This window comes from Numida meleagris, chromosome 7 (assembly GCF_002078875.1).
Source record: "Numida meleagris isolate 19003 breed g44 Domestic line chromosome 7, NumMel1.0, whole genome shotgun sequence".
NCBI classification, from domain to species: domain Eukaryota; kingdom Metazoa; phylum Chordata; class Aves; order Galliformes; family Numididae; genus Numida; species Numida meleagris.
Genome location: NC_034415.1, coordinates 28,408,605 through 28,423,009, shown reverse-complemented (window position 1 = coordinate 28,423,009; position 14,405 = coordinate 28,408,605). Strand labels below are relative to the sequence as shown.

Sequence of the window (14,405 nt, the reverse complement as noted above, 5' to 3'; positions counted from 1 at the left end):
CCCCCCGCATCTGGCCGTCACAAACACGGATTGCAAATAACGCGTGCTCACTCTCCCGCTCTTACTCCTCGTAGCTGAAAAGAAAGACTAGCCCAAGGTGCTTAATTCATGAGCCCAGAATACCGAGTCTTTTTTTTAAAAATACAAAGAAAGACGACGAGATCCAGCCGGCTGCTAAGCGGTGCAGGGCTGAGCCTGCGCCGCGCACCTACCGCCATGCTGCATGAACGCGAGCGGCTTCTCCTTTGGACAAGAACCCCATGCAACAGGGGAGCTGGAAGAAGCAAAGGGAACTGGAGCCGGGCTGCTCCGCTCTAGCAGGGCTTGGATTGCAGCAAATGTCTAAAGATGGTTGGAAAAAAATAAATAAATAAGAGAGGAGAGCAGGCAGGCAGAACTGAAGAAGGCAGCCGAGGAGAGCTGTAGGGTCGCTTCTGCTCTACGTGTGGCTGATCCGCGTTCAGGCAAAGCCAAAGAGGAGGTGCACATCCCCCCCCCTCTCTGTTACCTCCACCCATCACCTACCACGTTCCTGCTGGAAGGAGGACGGCTGCAGAACACCACCAACTGCGCTCCCAGAGCTTCCAGGAGACCGCTGCTTTTTGCTCTTTTGAGCTGGTGCTTCGCCCACCGCCGCTGTGTAACACAGCTCCATTCACAAACCGAACTACTCCATGGAAAAGCTGTGAATTCTTTGCCCAACGCAAATAAAGGTTACTTCGCTGGCCAGATGGCAGCTGTCCAAATACAATTTCATACTGCAAGGCAGCACGCTGCGTAGGATCTCACTGTTAACAAACATTTATTGAAAACATCACAGCGACTCTAGGAATACATTTGGTATATCTCCACTCCAGGATTAAGAGGAAATCTTAAAAATATAAAGGTTGTAAATGCAGAAATCTTAATCCTGGGATAAGCAAGATTGAAAAAAAAAAAACAAAAAACAAAAAACAACCCACATTCTTGAGTTAAAAAAATAAGAAAGAGAATTACTATTAAGACTTTGTCTTTAACTTCCTCGGCCTGAGGACTAGAGGAAGGATCCGTGTTCCCCCCTCAGTGTCTTTATTGCTTTCAGCTGTATGCTGCCAAGAACTACTGAGTTAGTTACCTCTCTGGCTTGGCTTCAGCCCACTGTAAGCTTCAGTGGCAGATGAAGGAGGGCACCCCCTCCACCCTTCCAGAAGGCAAGTCACACTACTGAGAAATGGCTAGCGGCGGATCGGCGCCTACAGCTTACTTGGCAAACCTGCCTGTTACACGGGGTTGCTCCTCTTGGGATATTCAGAACCCACGGAGAAAGAAAACTTATTTGTCTGAAGTTAAGGCAGCAATAAATAGCAGAGGTACGCAAGGCTTGCCTTCGCCTATCAAGGCAGGGCCGACTCGTCGGGTCTCAGTAAACGCGCTTTTTTTTCAGCGAGGATTCTGCGTAACGTACTGCGGAGCCCTGAGCGTGCTGGCCAATGTACTCCACCGGGCCAGGTTCTGGGGAGGCAATGAGGTACGAGGAGCCTCGCTTCTCGCTTCTCGCCGGAGCCACCTAAGGGCAAGAAGAAAACAAGCGACACATGATCCAGAGCAACGGCATCAATAAATAAAGCTCCGGTCTGGGAACGAGCAAGGACCAGGAGCCAGCAACCAGCTCCAAACGCCCGCTCCTCCTGCTTTACAGTCCGGCTATACACAGCTCATGAGTCAGTGGTTGTGCCCTTTCCCTAAAAACCGATCGTAAATGCACAGGTGCCCGGCCGTGCATGCATGTCTGGGAGGGCAAAGGGCTGGCAGGCCGGCGCCCACGCTGGGGGATGCGTGCTGAGAGGTAGCAGCTTACTGGCCATGCTATTCCCTGCAGCTCCGGACATCTTCACCCTCTAAAGCACATGGCCAGCGGGGCACCTGGAGCTCTCTTGCTTTTCTTGAAGAGCTGAACAGGTTAAGGTGTCCCAGCACTGCAAGCAGGGTGTTTAAGGACTCGTTGTCCAGCCATGCCAAAGCGTGTTTGTGTTGCTGGCCACTCGCAGGCAGGAGTTTACGTGTGGGACCCAAGTGAAGGAGAGAGCAGTAACACTGCTTTCAATCACAGCTTGGACTGAGGTGCCTCACACGGATGCGCAGAGCCCTGATGTCCCAGAGCAGGGTTCTGGGGTGGGTCAGGGCCCAGCAGCAGGCTCACGTTCAGCTCTTTGCGATGCCTCACAGCAGCATTACAACACCCACGGCACCTACAGCCACAGGAGCTACGCGGAGAGCTCACCACCCTCATCACTGGGTCTTCCTCACTCCTCTCCTCCCCCAGTGTGACACTGGTTTAATTACCAAGGGCTGCACCATTCACCTTCTTCTGACAGGTTGATGTGTGCCCTGTGACCATCGCCTCAACCCGACCTGAGCTCGGTGGGCAGTCTGGGTGACGCCTGGTTCCTGGCTCAGGGGTCCTGCTTCACACTGGAATGGGTGTTTTAGAACCCTAATGCATCTCACAACCCAGGAAACTAATTCCTTTATCAAAAGCGCACCTCTGCTGACCAAGCGTCTCTGAGCCAAACCTTCCCTAGCAAACCTCTGAAGTTCCCCTTGCTAGTTCACATTCGCAGCTCAAGTTACTCCCTGCAAAAGTCCAATGCCATTTTAGAGAGCACCTGTCATTATCACAAACAAGAATTTGCTTTAAGATGCTGCTTTTCCCCCACCCTTCCCTCAGCAGTGAGGGCATCATTGTGTGCTCTGCAGCTCCCAGGAACCCGACCTCTCGAGCCCTGGGCGCGCAGCTCAAAGCAGCAGGAGAAAGCAAGCACACACAAAAGCACACAGCCCTAATGGCACCAAGCCTCTCTGGGAGCAGCCTGCCTGCCCTCCTCACTGAGATTTATGTTTTCGTTCTAGGAGCGAGAGAAGCGCCTCGCTGTAAGTTATACTTCTGCTCCGCCTGTGCCAAGGGCTGCTCTCGCTCTGCCTTGTATGGCAGCCAGCCCTTGGGCCGCACAGCGAGCTGCTCAGCATCACCTCAGTGCAGGCCTTCCTCTCTGGCTGGAAACAAATGGGAAGGTAGCAGCTAGCTTCTCACCCCAGGCTCTCTCTGTGATGCCGTTACAATTTCTCCAGTTTCCATCACATCAGGGCTGTTGGGAAGCTGAAAGCACAACCCGCACATGGGGAGTTTTACACCTTCAGGCCCTGCCCACTTCCATCCTGAGCCGTGCCCCAGGCAGCCCACCAGGCCATGCTGGCTGCCCAGAAGCCACAAATTACCACAGCTGCTCTGTATCTCCTCCAAGCACAGCAATGTCGCACCAAGTCTGAGATGCGAGTTCCTTGGCCTGCCCCGCCATGTCTTTTATCCATCACCTCCACCACGAACTGTGCGCAATCCTGAGCAACTCAGGATCCTAATGAGCATGGGAAAAGCTCTGCCTTGGCTTGCCAAGGGCCCCAAATCCCCCAAAACCATTTTATTTTCCTGTGGAGGCTGGGGAAGGAAGAGCAGGACTTCAACCGTACAATCACTGAGGTTGGAAAAGCCCTCTGAGCTCTCCAGGCCCACCCCCCCATGCCCACTGCCCACATCCCTCAGTGCCACATCCCCACGGCTCTGGAACCCCCCCAGGGACGGTGACCCCCACTCCTGGGCAGCCTGTGCAGTGCTGAGTGCTCTTTGGGGAAGGAATTTCCCCTCACACCCAGCCTGTCCCTCTCTTGGCACAACATGAGGCCATCACTTCTGGTCCTATTGCTGTTCCCTGGGAGCACTAGGCCCACTTGGGCCTCCGGAGCCTCTCGGTTACCACGCAGCCACTCGGTGGCAGCATAAGACAAACAGGGAACGCTTCCAGCAACGCAGGCTCGGGCTGTGCCTGCAGCTCCGCTCGGTCTCTCACCTTCTTTAATGGGTTTTGTGGAGGAAGCCGTGAGCTGCCTGGCTGCAATGACCCCTGGCTCCACTGTACAGTGCAGGCAGGACCCGCGAGCAGGTAGTGCAGGCTGGGTAAGACCCACCCGCAGGTTCCTAAATGCAGGATGGGATCCATGACAAACCGGGACGTGAAAGGAAATCGGTTCAGTCACTCACATTTGCTTGGGATAGTAACGAGCGCTCGGCAGATGGAAAAATAATCTGAGCTACTCTCAGTTGCTTAAAGAAGGAGTGCACAATTCATTGCTGCATGCCTGAGCTGCTACCTCTGGAGCAAAATGTGGGATTTTTTTTTTTTTTCTAGCAGCATTTCATATCCCACCAGCACAGAGTCCTGAAGCAGCGCACAGCCGATGGGAACAGCCAACAGAGACACCAAGAGAAGAAAAGTAATTCTCACCTCGGAGGCTTCATTTTCAAATTCATCGACTCTTGCCTGGGTAGAGTTACATGCCTGAGCATAATGCTGATACCACTGCTGAACAGCCTCCTATGAAGGAGGAGAAAACCTCTTCCCATTAGCTGTCTAAGATCACTTCATATGAAAACAATTTTTATGGTCTCACAGGACGGGAGGATAAACCAGAGGCAAAGCTCTCCAAGAAGCATCAAAACACGTGTAACAGCAATGATAAAACTCAACTCAAACATTTAAAGCTAAGTTAAGTGCTTCAGAGATACACAAGGCCATGGAGTCCTTTGTATGTCTAATACCAATGACAATTACACTGATGACACTAATGCTGCAGTAATACTAATTTTTTGACAGGAAGTCAAGGATTTGCGGATGGAAACTACCTGCAGGAAGTACCAAAAAAAAGCCAACAATCCAATTCAAACAAAACCATTCAAGATGATGTCAGTGCTCGTACGATACGAGACTGCCCTTGGACACCCCTCCTCCTCCTCTAACCCTCATCATCACCAGGTCAGTGCAATTCCCTGCCACCCCCCATGGCCAGGGGACTCCCTCCTACCACAGAACAGACTCGAGCCCACTTGCTCGCTACCCCCACAAGGTCTGGGGTGAGCGATCACCATCCTAGGAGAGAAGCAGGGCTCGTTTCTGTCTGCCTAACAAGGGATCAGGAGACTCAGGGGAGGAGGTGCTGGGACAGGGCAGGAGGAGCGTGAAGCACGGCCAGGATGAGGGTCTCACAGCACACCCAGGACTCTTACACAGAGTACTTGTATTTGTTTAGTATACAACTGTATTTCAACTCTGACTAGTGATGGCCAATGAAAATATGGAAGTGTTGTTTCACGGTGTCCCAGTGCCTGTAAAATCCTACTTGGAGATCTCACTCATACCTGTAAGGGCCTGAAGGGAAGGTACAGTGAGGATGGAGCCAGGCTTTTGCCAACAGTGCCAGTGCAGGCACAGAGGCACTTGGCAAAACCTAGAGCCCCGGAGCAACCCCTGAGCTGGGTGCTGGGACCAGAGGGGTGCTGGGGTCCCCTCCTTGGACATCTCCAAACCCACCTGGACTTGGTGCTGGGCACGGCTCTAGGTTGGACCAGATGAACCCAGAGGTGCCCCTGCCTCAACCACACTGTGATTCTGCATTGCTCTCAGAATTAGGACAAAACAATCTCCAGAGCAGAGGCAGCCCTCCAGCACAATGCCTGTGCTCTGATCACCAAATGGTCAAAATGGTGAAGAAATCCCAAGCCATGAATCCAGCAGGCAAAGGCTACAGACATTCCCAAAGCTACACAACAACTTCTGCCACACAGCACATACTCCTCCCTGGGATCTAGCCAAGGTTCAAGAAAACTTTCAAACTGTGTTGGGAAGGGAAAGAGAAAAACTTTTGAAGAGAGGCAAAAGCCAAGCCAGGAGCTGTATGAGAACAGTTGTTTAGTTGGCTGTACTGAACTCAGGTTCTCAAGAAGCCCAGGGTCAGCTTGAGTGGGGCTCACGATGTTGGGCAATGCTGTTCAACACGTGCAGGGCTGTCAGACCACGCGTACCAAGGAGTGCACTGAGAGTACCGAGTGGCTCAGGCAGGGATCTCTGAACAGCCTGCCACAAACCCTGCTGCTGCAGCTCCACGTGACAAATCACTCATCAGAACGAAGCGCTGCAACACAACGTACCTGTGCGTACTCCCCGTGCTGTTGAGCGTAATTGAAATAATTCTCCATTGCATGTTGTGATGGAGTTCCCTGAGACACAGCGGCATCCACGATGTTGTTGGACAGTCCGCTCTGCTGTGGTGGACTCGAGGCTTTGCTGGCAATTGCTGTTTGTAACACAATGAACACGCACAGTTGATGCAAACTGCACTAATTGGACAGCACTCTCGTTCAGCAGTAGTCTGGGATTACAACAGAAATTTGCTACTTCCTATCAGCCCGTGCTTAAAACTGATCAGTGCTACGAATAATTGAAAGGATTTCTAGGTGGTTATCTACATCAGCTCGCCCATCAACTCCGAACATGTACCCTCCTCGCATAGATAGGACAGATTACATTGCAATTTTAAGACAGAATTCAAGAATTCAGTATGCTGTGGCCACCGGAATCACCCGCCAAACACAACAGTGATTTGCCACATGCTTGCTGGGGAACTTTCCAATACAACAGCTGAATGTCTGCTTACCTGGAAGACAGATACCAGGCAACACGCTTGCCAAATTCAAGTAGGGGTTGGTACTAAGGCGTATTTCTTTTGGCGGTTCTCCTAGCAGAGAAGTCTGTTTTTTCGAAGGAGCCTGTGAAATAATGGAATAGATCAGCACTCATTGTATTCACACATCTCTCAGAAACAGGAGAAGCATCCCAGCATGATTTTGAACAAAGCTGAGCCTGTCCTGGACAAACTTTTTAAATAAATACCGGGAACAACGATCTGGATGCATTGCCTGCATGTTTTTCTTGACAAATGATTCTGTGGGAATGCTTCCCTTTAGACTCTAAGTCACTAAAGGATATTAAACAACCACCTCCACTTTTCGCATTCAAGTAAATGAACACTAATCACTGCAGATTAGGGATAGGGAGACAGCATTCTGTCCGTGGCCAAGACAAAGTCAGCTCTGGTCACCCCGAGTCAAAAGCAAGTGAAGGACAAATGAATCCTGGACTGGAGAGATGACACCGTCCGCAATCTGCCATTATAACACATCTTACCCATCACTCTATTTATAAACCCTTACTTTAAAAGAGGGAAATGTTAATGAGTGGAAATGAAGCATCAGAACTGAGTCACTTCTCCGTGCCACCAGCAGTGCTTTCTTCCCTACGAGGGGCCACGAAGGGCACCCTACAGCCTGCATCCCCCTGCCAGGGAAGGGCTCTCTGCAGAGAGGCTATATCTGCAGCTACAGACAAACAGCGCGATGGGGGAGAAAAGCAAAACTCATTCCAAGGGAAAAACCACTGCCAGCAGCTGCTGTTTTCAATAACTGGGTGGCTGGGTGGGACAAAACATTACATTAATCGTACAGCGTTCAGAAAAACAGCAGAAATAAGGATGAGACAAGAGGCGATGGCAAGCTGCGTAGCTTGCTTGGAATAACATGGCTCCAAGATGTTTACACAGCATCCCAATCTACACTTCGCCTGCTCGTTTTTTTTTTTTTTTTCTAAGCTCATTAAAGAAAAAAGATCCATCACTTTTGTGGATTAATGCTCTTCTCCGTCGAAGGGCATTAAATCACCAACTTCTCAAAAATGACGAGTGTGGGTTTTGGACACAAAAAATATTAAGAGTCTGCTGAGGCCCTTCCTCGGCTAACAGAGGTGTTTGGGGTGGGATCAGCTCAGTACCGAGGATCAGCACTTGGGTGACTTGCCATGGAAGAGATGCTTGCTAATTGGGCCGCCTGCTTACTGATGCAGAAGAGAAACGATTACATCTACAGGGATTTTCCTGACAAACACCATGTTTCCTCATTGAAACAAATGGAGTATCTAGACTTCTAACCGTTTAATCACATTCCCTTTTCACTAAAGGAAGTGCTGAAATAAAATACTGATTTTATGTATTTATACACGTGTGTGCTGCGTATTTTGTCCCTGTCTATCTACCCATAGGTAAAACTCCACTTGGTTACAGCAAAGAGGGATTCTAAAAGTGTACTTACTGAAGTAGGATCCAAGCTGCCTAACAAACAGACACCAATACTGTCTACAACCTGATCACGTCAGGTTCTTCAAAAATACCCAAGGAAAAGTGAGATGGGATGCAAATTAAGCAAGAAAAAGTCAAAATACATATGTATATTGTTAAAAAAAAAGTAACTGCATTGACCAGCTTCTGTGAATGACAGGGTACGTTGAAAAAACTTCAGCAGACCATTTTAGCTCAGGTTAAATCCTATGTCATTCCCCCCTGCCTTCATGGGAATGAATATTAAAACTAATTTTAGACAAAGGAGATTGTCAGCGGTGGCTGAGGGGACACAGACTTCAAATGGAAAATTAACATAGACAAATGTATGTGTGTCTACATTCACCATCTGGAAATCGAAAGGTCCTGCACTGTGCCAGCACAATTGCTCCTGATTAGTCATGAAATTCGACCACAAGTTCAATCTTCAGTGTTTAAAAGGGACACTACCCTTGAGATAATTTCATCATCAAATACTATGAAGCATACACATGGAAAAAAAAAAACCCTCCAGTGCTGTAAAAAGATTCCTTTGTTAATTCATTCAGACCACCAAAGAGCATTATTGTTCTCTCCCTATAATTCATAACTGAAATGACCTTAAAATGTCTCATGAACGATCCTGTGATCCAACACATTCTACGGTGAGGAAATACAAGGAGGAGCTGCAGTTCACGCTCGAGGTTCAGAAGAGCTGGTGAGGTTAAAAGATGAAAAGCAGAGGGAGAAGAGCACCAGCACTGCTTGCATGCAGCGTTCCTTACCCCCAAACTCGTATCAGTGCTTTTCAGTTGATTCTGTTGCTTGGCATGGCCAGCCCTCAAGGCTCCTGCAGCAAGGCTGGTCACGCTCTGATGATACGGCTGCGATCCCGAGACGATCCCCTCAGCAGTCAGTGCTTTCTCCGGAGCGTTATTTTGCCCTGGTATGGCTTGTCCAACAATGTGCTGATTTGGAAAGAATGGCAGCAAGCCCATCCCTGCTGCTGCTGTTTGAATTGGAGGCAGATTAGATGGCTGCAGTCAACCATAAATGGAGAAACTTTTCTATTAGACAGGATTCATCAGTACATTTTGCTGGTGGCTTTTATTAAGGGATCCCAGAAACGTGTAGAGATCTACTTCACAGCTAGCACAGAACGCTGACTTCTGGTTATAGTCTTTATTCTACCATGCAGGGAGCAAACTTTATTGAAAGCTAGTTCTATAAAAGAAAACCCCGAGTTCTCTGAACAGTGACTATCAGAACAAGTTACTCTCTTTCAAAAACCTTAGGAACAACATCCTTAGAGGATCCTGTGCTGGAATGCAGGGAAAAACCTCCGACTTTGACTTGCATTAGTAAAATTCTTTACAAATAAAACAGCTAGAAAGTGCTCTCTAAAACTAAAATCTAGGCACTCAGAATGGATTTCTTTCTGTTTCCCACAGAAGAAGGATTTTCCCTGCTCCTGGCTACTGCCATCAATCAAGCTGCCTGTAAAACTGCAGAGTACACGGCTCTCAGAGAGAGAAAGATGTTCTAAGCAGTACCACTGCTCATCCTTCCCCATAGAAACTGAGGGCATCGCTAGTGCAGGAACTGCCATTCAGAACTGCTATCTGTCACAGACTGGACATTAAAGCTCTGCTGCTTAATGAACTGAACGCAAAGGAACTATGCAGTGCTTCTTCAGCTACTCAGATTTGTCTTCTTTGAAGCAACAAGCCCCAGGATTTTGAATAAAAGCCTATTCCACGCGTACTAAACACAGCAGTAACTGAACAAGCAGAATTTGTAACCGTCTGCAAATATTCAACAAATGCCACAGCGTACTCTTTCTTCCCTGAGTAAACAGAGGAGAGAAGCCAGGCAACAAAGCAAGGTATTTCAAGTTCAAATGGCCATAACCTGCTGGATCAGCCAGCTGTATAGCAATATACCTCGTTAACTTGCATAACTCCATAGCTAGATGACTTGCATTATTATCTAGCTCTATATGCCTACCTTCCTGCCAAGGTAACAAGGTTCAAACACAGTATTGCTTTTGGTAACGTGGGAGAAAGTAAGGTGCTTCATTTCAAGCTGAGCATTTGTACTGATTTGGTACGAAATAAAACGTCATTTACACTTGAGAGCTTCTCCACGGGTTCCCACGCCTGAACTCGCTGATGGCATCACCCCTATTCCCAGCACTGTCTGCAGCAGCATTGTTGGAGGCTCTCCCAGCAAACCCGGCTTCTATAAGGAAGAACAGAAAACCAAGTAAATCATTAAAATCCGTCTGCAGCTGTTTCTTAGAACTTTCACATCCAGTTCATCTTTTTTTTACAGGCACTAAACAGTTAAATTATACTAGATGAAAAAAAAATAACGAAATACTACTATTTATCAATTCTAAGAATGCCCAAAGACAGCCGAAATTGAAGTGATGACCTTACACTATTGGCCTGGATGTTCTCCATCTTCATCAGCTGCTGCTGTGGCAATGGGAGGTGAGCAGGGCTCTGCAGCAGCAAGTTGGTTGTATTGCCCAGAATGGAATTCTGTGAAATCAGTACAAGTGTCAGTCAGCATGGAAAACAGCACATTCCCAAAATACTTTCAGATGATCCTGCTAACAGAAGTTCAAACTAGTTTCTGAATGAATACGACAAAGGAAAGCAGCCATTTCCTCTAGAGATCTAAATTACAATCCCAGAATCCCCGAGGTTGGAGCAGACCCCCAGGATCACCCAGCCCAACCGCCCACCTACCACCAGCATTGCCCACTGCACCACGTCCCTCAGTGCCACATCTCCACGCCCCTTGAGCATCCCCAGGACGGAGACTCCCCCACCCCCCAGGCAGCCCATTCCAACACCTGACCACTCTTTTGAGAAGAAATTTTTCCTAATGTCCAACCTGGCCCTCTTGATTTGTTCACAGAAAGGGACTTCAAGTTCTTTCAACCTCTTCCTCCTAGCTCTTTCTTCATCTTATAATCACAAATACGTTTTCTGATGGCTTTTAATGAAACAAGAATATACTCCAAGTAGAATCTAGACTCCACTGATGCCCTTTGGTCTAAGCCAGCAGAGAAACCAACCCGTGCTTGAAGCCTCTGCAGATAGACAAGGCAGAGACAGGGGAGCTACCTACAGCATGCCAGTAAGAAAGACAAGACACAAGGACTTCAGCAGATGATGAGCTGTATGAATAAGGACTTCGTTGTTTGTTAATGTTTGTATCATGCCTTGCATTGCGTTTCTAATACATAATCTCCACCAAACATCTGCACAGCTTCCAGGACTCTGTTACAATTGGCAGGGACTCTCAATCTTTGCTCTGCTGTTGCCAAACAGTATCATTACTTTAAAAGAGCAATAGCCACAAGTTTTTATTCCACCTTCTATTGGGAGCTACCTACATGAATCTCTTCTCCATGAAACATTAAGAAGAATGTTTTCCAAACGTTTCAAAAGACAACAGCTTGTTGACACTGATTTATTCAGTTCACAAAATAGTATTTTTTGGTCAAAATTCCTGGAACATTGGTTGCCACCACAGCTGAGACATCTCACCAAAAGCCTCGGAGGCACCATATTCAGACTCTGCCACTGCTACATCCCATGCTTTGTGCTCAGGCTCCAAAGAAAACTTACATCCACTCAGGACCCCAAGAGCACGTTGTGATTGCAGCCTTGAAACCTCCTGGCAGCAACTCCTGAGAGTGATCTGCCAGGCAAAACGCAAGTAGCTCTACAGACCTTTTTGTATGACAGTGTAAGAATAGATATGCAGGACACTGACTGTGTCAAATCACAACCAGGGTAGCCTTCCTTGCTGTCCAAAATTTCCTATACAGAATGCTCACCAAAACCAGGCAATGAAGCCAAAAGTCAAAAAGAAGCTCTCGGGATGTGTGGCTTTGCATATATAATGGTCTCCTGCAACACGCCTCACAGGTATTTTCAAGCCCAGGTTGCATCTCTGTGTAATCAGGTCAACACATGAGGTAAAACCTTTCCAATATGGTCTTCTCTTTAAAAAATTCCTTCGTTTTTTCCAACTCCTTAAAAGCTGTAACAGTACACCAAATACGGTATCTTATGAGCTACAGTGTTGGATACTGGAGTAAGAAACATGAAGTTTAAAACAAAAGGGCCATATATACATTAGTTCTGCATCTGCTATTGTAACTGTGCCAATGATTCCCAGCAGAAATCACCCATGGCTGTTTACTGTCACCAATGCCAATGGATGTTCCTTCTAAACTTCGTTACCCCAGTAAAGATGTATTAGCTCAACTGGAAAACTTTCAGAAATAGAAATCAGATCACTTAGATCCCTCAGACTCCTTTTGGTTAACAAGGAATTAGTGACCAGCCGGATGACTCAGGAAAACACGTCACTGTGAAAGTTTAAAATGCATAGTTTTGGCACACGATAACCAGAACTAAGAGAATTTGCAATAAAAAAGTTAGAAGTCACGCTACCTCTGGGGTTAAAAGAGTACTGCACGAATAACCTACTTGTTCACATTCCTCTCTGTTCAATCTCTTTTTTTTTAATCAGTCATTCTAAAATGCTGTTCTAGAGTTATGCTAAGAATACTGCTCCTACTCATTAAATTACTTAACAAAACTCTGAAAATAGAACAACAAGAACAAGATGCACAGGAAACTCAAGCAGCGTGTGACTGGGGAGGTGGAGGGAGAGTCAAGTCAGGACAGTGTGTGTGCCTGCATGCTGCACACTCCATTTCAACACAGCAAAAGCAGTGACCTGGTTCTCTGCCTTCTGAGAATACTCAGAAATAAGTCACTGAATAACAGAAAAACGTGTCTAATAGAAGGGACTGGGATAATCAAATCACTGCCAATAAAATTCAGATTATTAGATCAGGCTTGGAGATAATTAATTGACAGGAAGCCCCCTGGAAGAGAATTAGACATGGAAGTCTATCCAAAGAGAAAGCACTAAGTCCTTTGGCTGCAGAACTCTAAGCCAAAACCATTGGATCATCATCAGTCACACTGTTAGCCGTGTAAAACATGCCTCTCTCCAGCTGTGATTAGAAAACATTCACACTGCCTTCCAAGGAAGCAGAGATTCTCCAAGAGAGGGCTCCAGTAACTAAATATACCAATGGAAAATGCCATTTACATACAAGAAGTGCAAGCAAATCACGGTGCATTTTTTTTCACTGCACAATTCATCCGATGGGACAAAAGTCTTTCTTTTTTAAGATCTATTATGTCTGTGCTGCGTTTGCACAAAGACCTAATAATGAACTGGATTTTACTTTTACATGGGAATTTCTGAAACATCAGAAATAGCAAATGAAAGCAGTACTCAAAGGTACTTGAGAATATTCCCCGTCTGTTGGTATGAAAGGTAAATTCTGGTTCTTGATGGAGCTGGAGAAATGACAGAACCTGAAGCAGGCTGCTGGCCAGGACAACTGCTGCAGGGCTAGGCCTGTGGGCACTGCTCTCATCACAAGTTCATCCCCAATGGCCTTTGTGGGATTTTCCAGAGATTCTGGAGTCCGTATGGAAGCCTGATCCAATTAACAGTTATTTCCAGATGCTCTGAAAACACCTGAAGCAGCCTACAGCCTTGTTTTATTTCCTTTTTTTTAGGCTAAGGAATAACATTTGCAATTGCTATTTTTAGGGCCTACATAGCACACCTTGGTTCTTTCAAGCTTTAAAATAAAAACACTTCCAGCGATGCAAAGCTTCTTGGCTTGAAGATAAAACACAGTCTCAGTATGAAGCACATATAAGGAGAAATGGATGTCAGGCCCCCGACCTCTGATTTAAGGGTTTTTTTTGTCAGTGGTCTCTACGCCAGCAGGCGTTAGCAAATCGAAGCATCAGGTAAGATCAAACAAGACACTTGTGGACAGCAAGCACAGCCTGCTCTTCCATCACCCACCATACAGCGAGGGGTTGGTTCTTCCATTCTTCTTTGTCTTGAAAGATCACTTCAGTAAGATCGCTTGATTTGAGCTGGAATTATTTGAAACCAGATTCCGAAATATTCTTGCTCATGCCAAGATCTCTGGAAATGTGTGTCACGACACCTACCTGATGGATTTTATTCAGCTGCAGGAAAGGAGGCCCGACTGCCGTGTTCATAAGGTGAGGCAAACCTGCTGCTGCTCCCAGAACTGCTTCAGAAACAAGACAAGAGTTGCACCATCTTTATAACAGGCAAGCAATCGCCTTCAGAGTAGTTATTCTGTAATTTCTACATTTGGTTCCTACAAAATTTTCCAGCACGCTAAGGGTCCTTATAATGAACCTTTCCATACAGTCATCTTCGATCTGCAATCAACAACAATTAGAGATCAAATGTATTTGCATGGAGCTCCTCTGGAGCTGACGTTTTGCTCGGAGAGG

At 47.0% G+C, this 14,405-nt stretch overlaps 1 protein-coding gene across 3 annotated transcripts in view; it reads right to left on the bottom strand.

The window, feature by feature from the left end:
• RAVER2 (ribonucleoprotein, PTB binding 2) overlaps positions 106–14,405 on the bottom strand; it is a 29,692-nt gene continuing 15,392 nt past the window's right edge. The window contains exons 6-12 of one of the 3 annotated variants that reach the window (XM_021404233.1): positions 14,091–14,176; positions 10,455–10,559; positions 10,143–10,254; positions 8,799–9,022; positions 6,523–6,634; positions 6,017–6,162; positions 106–1,546 (exon numbers count right to left, since the gene is read on the bottom strand). In XM_021404233.1, coding sequence (XP_021259908.1) covers positions 1,400–1,546; positions 6,017–6,162; positions 6,523–6,634; positions 8,799–9,022; positions 10,143–10,254; positions 10,455–10,559; positions 14,091–14,176 — 932 coding nt within the window. In that variant the 3' untranslated portion in view covers positions 106–1,399. The remainder of the gene's footprint in view (positions 1,547–6,016; positions 6,163–6,522; positions 6,635–8,798; positions 9,023–10,142; positions 10,255–10,454; positions 10,560–14,090; positions 14,177–14,405) is intronic. The other 2 variants (XM_021404235.1, XM_021404234.1) reach the window with 2 other exon arrangements.